Source organism: Bombyx mori, chromosome 18 (assembly GCF_030269925.1).
Source record: "Bombyx mori chromosome 18, ASM3026992v2".
Lineage (NCBI taxonomy): Eukaryota > Metazoa > Arthropoda > Insecta > Lepidoptera > Bombycidae > Bombyx > Bombyx mori.
Window position 1 is genome coordinate 8,243,529 of NC_085124.1, and position 9,433 is coordinate 8,252,961.

The 9,433-nt window shown below is 54.3% G+C and overlaps 1 protein-coding gene across 1 annotated transcript; it reads left to right on the top strand.

Moving 5' to 3' along the window:
- Positions 1-358: 358 nt before the first annotated feature.
- LOC134200605 (serine/arginine repetitive matrix protein 1-like) lies at positions 359-8,801 on the top strand. Its single transcript, XM_062673786.1, has 3 exons — positions 359-1,889; positions 1,944-2,098; positions 8,757-8,801. The coding sequence occupies exons 1-3, from the start codon at positions 359-361 to the stop codon at positions 8,799-8,801; spliced, it is 1,731 nt and encodes a 576-aa protein (XP_062529770.1).
- Positions 8,802-9,433: the final 632 nt, after the last annotated feature.

Sequence of the window (9,433 nt, forward strand, 5' to 3'; positions counted from 1 at the left end):
TACTGGTCGGAGCCACGAGGATGCAAACCTCTTCAAAAATGCCCCAATCCCAAGCTCGACACCCGGCGATGGGATGTATGGCTGGAGGGTTTCCAGTCCCGAGGGTGTCATTGATCCCAGGGGACCAAACCCCTGGTTAATAAAAAAGGAACACATGAATATGGCCAATTGTGTAAAGTTAGTACCCCAGGAGGGTACCGCCCGCGAGTCGGGCGGAGAATCCCTCCGTGCTTCCACCCCAGTGGAAGCACGCTGCCCCACGTATTCTGGGGGGGGCAACAATTGCCAGGATGAAGGAGGCTGTGCGACGGGCAGCGGAATTCCCGTCGAACCGAGGCGTTCCCCGATCGCCGGCTCGATGCGCTCTGCGCTCGCCAGCGACTCGGGTGCGATCAACCCCACCAGATCATCGGCGGGGAAAAAGAGGAGGCGAAAGAAGACCCCATTACAAACTTCCGACGATGGCGGCGCGTCATCCTCCAGCATCGAGGTGCCGGAAAAGACGATGGCTGTCGAGGAGGTGGTTCCGGTGGTTTCGGGGCCTGCCACGTCGGAAGATATGATGCCTGCTCCCCAGTGGGCACCAGTAAGGAGGAGGGGCGCGGTGTCACCGGCGACGTCGGTAGAGTCTATATCGACGTCGGCCGCATCCCTGGCTAGCGGGGATGAAACATTCCGCGACCTTGACCTTGCGCTGGTGAATCTGGGCAAGCTGCTGTCGACCGTGGCTGCCAAGGGCGCCGAGCCAGGCAGCAGCTACCGAAAAAGGCTTCGAGAAGGAGCCGCTATGGTTAAGACGAGGCTGATCCCCACTATGTCTAAGCTGTATAACTTGGTGGCGAGCCGGGAAGGGGATAAAAAAGGTCTCGTCGCGCAGCTTGACCCCAGGGAGAGTAACATCCCGGGGGACTCCCCGGCCTTACGGGGAGGGACCCCCCTGTCGCCAATGCCTGCGCTGACACGCTCTGGGCCCCTCGCAGAGGCGATGGACACCGACGTGCCCTCGCGGGCCGCGAAGAGTGTGCCGGCACCCATGCCAGTGCCCACCCCTGTGGCCTCTATTCCTCGAGCACCTACGTCTGCGCTTTCTCGCCCCCCGCGGAGGGTTGAGTTAAGGCCTGCGCTGCCTCCCCGGATATCGGCCGCCCCTGCATCCGTGCAGAGAGGAGTGCAACGGCCTGCGCCAGCACAAACGGAGGACATCCGTTCGCCACTGGCGAGGATGGTGGACGAGTGGCCGGCACTGCCGCGGCCCAGATCTACAGAGCCGTCTCTTTCGGCCCCGCGTGCCGTGGGGCCACAGAGTCCACACTACGTGGCTGCTGGTATGCGGGAGGTGAACAATTCCCTCCCAAGCAAAGAGGAAATGGTGGCCTGCATTTCGCGGGCGGTGGCAGTAGAGGTCGGAAAGCACTTTGCCAGCCTTGAGGAGATGCTCCGCTCCTCGGTTGATTCCGGAGTCTGCGTCCTGGCGCCAAAAGCCGCAGCCGCCCCGCGCGACCAATCCACTCGGCCGACCTCTGCCTCTACCCCCTCTGCGAGGATGGTACAGCGTGGAGGCCGAAACCAGAACAGTAGGGCTGCGGGTGCTCCGCGATCCCAACCACAGTCTCGTTCCCTTCCTCCTCCTCCGTCAAACATGGACGAGGGCTGGACAGAAGTGGTGAAGAAGGGAAATAGAGTAAAGGGACAGACAGCAACTCTGGCAGCTCCCCGAAGGGGTCGAGCGCCGATCAATGCAACTCAAAATACAGCGCTGGTGGCCATGGCTGCTCCTCGCGAGGGTAGAGCACCGGCCGCCAGCAAGAAGAAAAGAGAAAGGAAGAAGCCGCGCGCAGCGCGGTCGGCTGCCGTCGTAGTGACGTTGCTGCAGGCCGCCGCCGAAAAGGGCCTCACCTATGATGAGGTGATGGCCCGGGCGCGCGCGGCCGTAAATTTGGAAGAAATCGGGGCGGAGGAGGGTCTGCGCTTCCGGCATACCGCCAATGGGGCGAAGCTGCTGGAGTGTCCCGGTGCCAATAGTTCTGGCATCGCAGACAAACTAGTAGCGACGCTCCGCGTGGCACTGCCGGAGGAAGACGTGCGCGTGCACAGGCCGGTGAGGATGGCTGAGATTAGGATCACCGGCCTGGACGATTGCGCCACCAGGGAGGAGGTGGCAGCTGCGATAGCCGCCCAAGGTGGATGTGCCCCGGAGAGCGTGACCGTGGGTGAACTCCGCTCAGGGTACTCCGGGGCCAGGTCGGCGTGGGCGCGCTGCCCTGTGGAGGCGGCCACCTTCTTAGCCACTCCTCCGCCGGGAAGATCGACGGGGGATCCGGGGAGACTGCGCGTGGGCTGGATAGCGGCCCACGTGCGTCTCCAAGAACCGCGTGCCTGGCGATGCCTTCGGTGCTTTAGTACCGGACACGGCCTCGCCAGGTGCACCAGCTCGGTTGACCGCAGTGGTCTGTGTTTCCGCTGCGGCCAGCCAGGCCATAAAGCGGCTTCCTGCACGGCCACCCCGCACTGCGCTCTGTGCGCTGCGGCCGGGCGCAGGGCAAACCACCGGGCAGGAGGCAAGGCGTGTTTCCCGTCCGGTGATAACACCGAACGAAACCGGCGCCGGAAATCAAAGCGCCGGCAAAAGAGAAGGTTGGCCAGAGGAGCACTGGCCAACGTTGTAATCCCCGTTGCGGCGCCGGTGCCGGAGAGCGGGGGCAGCGGTGAAGGGGAGGGGGCGATGGATGTGGTCCAACAGTAATGGACCGCACCTATCGCTTCCTCCAAGGAAACCTGAACCACTCCGCCAGAGCTCAGGACATGCTGTCTCAGAGCATGGCGGAGTGGTCCATAGATGTGGCTGTGGTCGCCGAGCCGTATTTCGTTCCCCCAGCAAATGATTGCTGGTTTGGGGACGACGGCGGCTTGGCGGCCATAGTCATAAGAAGAGACGCGGCGATCCCCCCCCTGGCGATGGTGACCAGGGGTCAAGGGTTCGTCGCGGTGCAGCTGGAAGGGACCGTCGTGATCGGGGCGTACTTCTCTCCGAACAGGCCTACCGTCGAGTTCGGACATTTCCTGGACGGGATCGGGGCGATTGCTCGCCGCCTCGCTCCCCGTCCAGTGATTCTTGCGGGGGATCTTAATGCGAAATCTGTCGCATGGGGCTCCCCCCGCTCGGACGCTCGTGGTAGGCTACTGGAGAGGTGGGCGAACGCGGCCGGCCTCTGTTTATTGAATAGAGGTACGGTTGCGACGTGCGTGCGGTGGCAGGGCGAGTCTATTGTGGACGTTACGTTTGCGAGCCCGGCCATCGCGCGCCGTATCCGCGACTGGAGGGTTTTGGAGGGGGCGGAGACACTGTCAGATCACCGATATATTCGGTTCGATCTCTCCGCCCGCTCCACAGTCGCGGACGCCCGCGGGGGCCATCCCCGTGACGCGTCTCGATCATTCCCTAGGTGGGCATTGAAGCGCCTGAATAAAGAGCTCCTGATGGAAGCCTCTACAGTGGCGGCGTGGGCGCCCATGCGTCCACACCCGGTCGAGGTCGAGGGCGAGGCGGGGTGGTTCCGGGACACGATGCGTCGCATCTGTGATGTGTCGATGCCCCGGATCGGCCCTCGACTTCCCAATCGCCAGGCGTACTGGTGGTCGCCTGAAATCGCGCAACTCCGCGTGGAGTGCGTTCGGGCGAGGCGCGAGTGCGCCAGGCATCGCCGCCGCCACCTGCCGCGGCGCAACGATCCGGTTGCGTTCGCGGCAGTGGAGGCTCGGCTGCACGGCGCATTTCGCGTCGCGCAGAGAGCGCTGCAGCTGGCCATCAGAAGAGCCAAGGACCGACACATGGAGGGTCTCTTGGAGACGCTGAATGAGGATCCGTGGGGGCGGCCCTATCATATGGTGCGCAATAAAATGCGCCCATGGGCCCCCCCGATCACGGAGCGTCTCCAGCCTCAGCAGCTGCGGGACATCGTCTCGGCGCTGTTCCCGCAGGAGCGGGAGGGATTTGTCGCTCCCGCTATGGACGCGCCGCCGGAATACGACGGTGAAGTCCCTGCTGAGGTGCCCCATATAACTGGGGCGGAGCTCCGTGTGGCCGTGCGCAAAATGTGCGCGAAGGACACTGCACCCGGCCCGGACGGCGTCCATGGCCGGGTTTGGGCCTTGGCTCTTGGTGCCCTAGGGGACCGACTCTTGAGGCTTTACAACTCTTGCCTCGAGTCGGGACGGTTTCCTTCATCGTGGAGGACGGGCAGACTCGTGCTGTTGAGAAAGGAGGGGCGCCCGGCGGATACTGCCGCCGGGTACCGTCCCATCGTGTTGCTGGATGAGGTGGGCAAGCTGCTGGAACGTATTCTGGCGGCCCGCATCATCCAGCATCTGGTCGGGGTGGGACCCGATCTGTCGGCGGAACAGTATGGCTTCCGAGAGGGCCGCTCAACGGTGGACGCGATCCTTCGCGTGCGGGCCCTCTCGGAGGAGGCCATCTCCAGGGGCGGGGTGGCTTTGGCGGTGTCACTCGATATCGCCAATGCATTTAACACCCTGCCCTGGTCCGTGATAGGGGCGGCGCTAGAAAGACACGGAGTGCCCCCCTACCTTCGCCGGCTGGTGGGTTCCTACTTGGAAGACAGATCGGTCACATGTACCGGACACGGTGGGATCGTGCACCGGTTCCCGGTCGTGCGCGGTGTTCCACAGGGGTCGGTGCTCGGCCCTCTTTTGTGGAATATCGGGTATGACTGGGTGCTGAGGGGTGCCCTCCTCCCGGGCCTGAGCGTAATCTGTTACGCAGACGACACGTTGGTCGTGGCCCGGGGAGGGAGTTTTGCTGAGTCTGCCCGTCTTGCCACCGCTGGGGTGGCGCATGTCGTCGGCAAAATCAGGAGATTGGGCCTCGACGTGGCGCTCAGTAAATCCGAGGCCATGTGGTTTCACAGGCCCCGGAGAGTGCCACCTGTCGATGCCCATATCGTGGTTGGAGGCGTCCGGATTGGGGTCGGGGTGCAGCTGAAGTATCTCGGCCTCATTCTGGACAGTCGTTGGACCTTCCGTGCTCACTTTCAGAACCTGGTCCCTCGTTTGTTAGGGGCGGCCGGCGCGTTAAGCCGGCTTCTGCCCAACATCGGGGGGCCTGACCAGGTGACGCGCCGTCTCTATACAGGAGTGGTGCGATCAATGGCCCTATACGGGGCGCCCGTGTGGGGCCAGTCCCTGGCCGTGGGGGTGGCGAGGCTGCTGCAAAAGCCGCAACGCACCATCGCGGTCAGGGTCATTCGTGGTTATCGCACCATCTCCTTCGAGGCGGCGTGTGTACTGGCTGGGACGCCGCCTTGGGTTCTGGAAGCGGAGGCGCTCGCCGCTGACTATCAGTGGCGGGCTGACCTTCGTGCCCGGGGCGTGGCGCGTCCCAGCCCCAGTGTGGTCAGAGCGCGGAGGGCCCAATCTCGGCGGTCCGTGCTGGAATCATGGTCCAGGCGGCTGGCCGATCCTTCGGCTGGTCGTAGGACCGTCGAGGCGATTCGCCCAGTCCTTGTGGATTGGGTGAATCGTGACAGAGGACGCCTCACTTTCCGGCTCACGCAGGTTCTCACTGGGCATGGTTGCTTCGGTGAGTTCCTGCACCGGATCAGAGCCGAGCCGACGGCAGAGTGCCACCATTGTGATTGCGACTTGGACACGGCAGAGCATACGCTCGTCGCCTGCCCCGCATGGGAGGGGTGGCGCCGTGTCCTCGTCGCAAAAATAGGAAACGACTTGTCGTTGCCGAGTGTTGTGGCATCGATGCTCGGCGACGACGAGTCGTGGAAGGCGATGCTCGACTTCTGCGAGTGCACCATCTCGCAGAAGGAGGCGGCGGGGCGCGTTAGAGACGCGCAAGCCCGCCGCCGTCGAGCGGGGGCCAGGGAGGCGGATTTCGCCCAAGCCCTGGCCCTCTAAGTGTTTCGGGTCCCCCTCATATGTCGGTCTGGGGACCGGCGAGGGGGACCTAAGAAGACGTCGTGCAAGCTGCTCTGCACGCGTTTTACGCAAGAGCATCCGGGTGATGGAAGGCCGGCTATCCTCGACCCACGCTGGTTCTGACCCAGCGGGGTATTCCGTAGGATAGCTCACTCTAACCGGCGCCATCTAGGCGGGCTCCGGATAGCCTGCCGACCGAGAGGGCTGGTGGTCGTGGCGCCGACGACCGCCAGTCCGGCGTCCCGAGGGGGAGGGTGATGGGAGAGATGTGCTCCGCACTAAACACTTCACTTTCCCCCCTTTGCCTTTTCATGAGTTCTGTCTCATGTGAGGTTTGGACGTTGGTTGTTGAGCGACAGGAGGTTTTAGTCGGTTCGACTCCGACATGCTCCGCCCGCCGTCCCCAGTGGAGGGCGGAAGTCCGGCGATTTCCTCCTGACCAAAAAAAAAAAAAAAAAGTTTATAAACGATTTACCACAAAAAAGAGTTAACGAGAGCTTGATCTGAGATTACTTTAGACCCAGCTCCAATAGAAATCCCATTTGTTCAGTTGCTTGAAGCTCTAACAATAATATACAGCATTAGAATGCATAGGTGAGTAATATATAAAAAATTTGCCAGATGACACTACTTACAAATAGTACATTTGTGCTGTGGCAAATATGCAAATTTGGTATGTGTGTACCCTAGAATGAATTTCTTAGGCAATAAATAACCAAACTAAGATGTTTATAGGCTCTTTCTTGTCTACTAACGCTTTTACGAAACTCATACCGGCGTTGCTTGGAGTTGAAAAATAGTGATTAAAGTAATGATGCAAAAGATCTACAAGGGTTGAAGTGTCAATCAAATATTTTCCCAGCCCGTCAAATGTTAAGATAAGATATGATAACTCTGAAATCCAAAATTGACCAAAATCAAATTAGCTTCGTTGCTAAATAGGAAAATACTCGGACCTATAAAAGTTATTGCCTATTAATTTAAATTACAAAATAACATCGAACCGGTCTAGAATTTTAAATAAATTTAGCCATAAAACTACTTTAAAAAAACTAGCTGATACTCATCAGTTTAAATATATCAGCAAAGTATTGAAATAAAATACGTAAATTGTATAGGTTTTTTCCTATGTCGTAACACTCACTAAAATTAAACACGTTGCTGTTGTCGAAGGCTCTTAGTTATTTTCAAAAAAATTAAACCTTGTTACGGATGCAAATTAATTCCTATATGTATTTAAAAAAAATTGAAATAACGAACCAGCGACAAAACAATTTGAATTTACGACTTCACGTCATGGCGGGTGTTAACAAAAATACATTCGCAGCAATTTGGAGTATTAAGAAAGATAATTGCGGATTAAAAATTTTTGGATTCCGTGGACAAATGCAAAAAAAAGGAAACCTTCAACTTTTAGTCAAATCTGTCGCGTAACGCGTAATGCTATTGGCAAACCGTCGCTAAAAACTATATTGTGAATTAATAATGCAGTCAATGGAACTCTCTAGCTCTAGGAACATTATGGAATATTGGTGGGTCATGGTAATAACGTTGTGATGTCCTATAACCGATAACTACTTAATACCAGACGTGCCAAGAGTTCATCCAAACGCCTATGAAATAAAAATAAAAACATTCATTGTCTTCGTGAAGTCAATTTTATTGTATCAAGATCTTTTCCGTGATTCTAATTGAAGCGTGTGACTACAGCAGAATAGCTGGGAGATTAATTGAAGTACTCATAAGTGTGTGAATGATTTATAATCATAGCTTTGTGAAAATGAAAACCCAAGTCAAACAAACTGCCAGATCTGAAGATACTATTAGTTCGTTCTGTGTACAATGAAACGTAAATGTTAAAGATATAAATATAGAAGATATTACAAAAAAATAGAAGGTAGTTAGCACAATATTCAAATGTCAACGAATAATACCTTAGTCGTCCGTGTCCACGAAAACTGTAAAGAAATCGAAATTGTAGAAATATTATAATTACAATAAAAAACGCGAGATTAAAACGTAATATTACTTTTAGTTTTAGTTTTTAGTTTTGTGTAAGCCATCCTTTATTGGGTTAAAAATTTTTGTTATTAAATATTTTTTTGTCTATCTATCTATCTATCGACAATTGGTAATACAGATTTCTAAAGCTATCATACCAATCTAAATGTTTATTCGGAAAAAGGTGTAAAGTGTCGACGAAATAAATATGTAGTTTACTGGTGGTAAGACCTCTTGTGAGTCCGCGCGGGTAGGTACCACCGCCCTGCCCATTTCTGCCGTGAAGCATGCGTTTCGGTTTGAAGGGTGGAGCAGCCGTTGTAACTATACTGAGATCTTAGAACTTATATCTCAAGGTGGGTAGCGCATTTATGTTGTAGATGTCCATGGGCTCCAGTAACCACTTAAAACCAGGTGGGCTGTGAGCTCGTCCACCCATCTAAGCAAAAAATAAAAAAAATGTTCGGACGAGTTGTTGTACCTAGAGAAAAATGTGTTTTAGTTACACGCTGTTTATCATCTTGATACAAGCGACTGAAAGAGTTACGAAATTTTTTTTATTCCAACTACAGAACCCTTCGTTATTCGTAACCAGACACGCACTCACTTTTATTGAATAACTTCTGACGCAAACCATATCAATTTTCAGTTCGACAAGGAAATGTACTTTTATATTATGTTAAGAATTAAATTTCTTTAAAACGTAACGCGTCAATAAACAATTTAAACAGGTACATTATTAAGCAGTTTTTAAATGCTCTGTATTATTCGAGTTCTTATGTAAATTCGGTGTTTTATTATGTAAACAGGCAAGTAAACCGTCTCGGTCAAAAGACTTCAACGCGCTTATCTGAATATCTTAGCTGAATAAATGTAGGTAATTTTACGTTTCCTTGTTTCTTCAACGTAAATTCAACTATACAATGACACAGAAGGATATTTGTGCATCGTTTAAGACTAGAGGTTAGCTTTAGAGCTACCTTTTTGCTTAGAACTGGGTAGGTGTATCTCTCTAGGTGAAAGGATTTTTCTCCGCTTTCATTGAAAGACATCTCCGTCATCTAGAATGTTCGCATTCTAAATCCACCAGAGATGTCCTTTGATTTGGTTTGACAACACAAGCATCGGTGTTGAAGTGTTAGAGCTCAGTAGGTATTCGATTCTTGCCGCACGGTAAAATGATAAAACAAATAAAAATCTGTGATTTTTAGAATCAAATTAATAAGTAAAATCTACGTCAAGACGCCAGACCACTGCAAAAGTTTACAATTTACAACACACATTTAGATTTTTTGGTGCCTTTTAAGTACAGACGATCCGTCGATGCTTTAAGGCTCCGTTAGCAGCTTAACGCGAGGCAGCATGAGGTGCCTCCTCCTCGCGTCGTTTTCCTCATTACTGAGTGTCGTGACTCCCCCGCTACATCACGATTTCCCTCCATCTGCTGCGATCCTTAGCTTCATGAAGGGCATCGTGGAAGTTGATG

Bases quoted from the DNA above. Each gene is read 5' to 3' on its own strand.
- LOC134200605 (XM_062673786.1), top strand. From the start codon at position 359: ATGCGCTCTGCGCTCGCCAGCGACTCGGGTGCGATCAACCCCACCAGA. The intron at 1,890-1,943 runs GCCTCACCTATG...TAAATTTGGAAG, and splicing joins GCAGGCCGCCGCCGAAAAGG to AAATCGGGGCGGAGGAGGGT. The intron at 2,099-8,756 runs GTGAGGATGGCT...TTATGTAAACAG, and splicing joins ACGTGCGCGTGCACAGGCCG to GCAAGTAAACCGTCTCGGTC.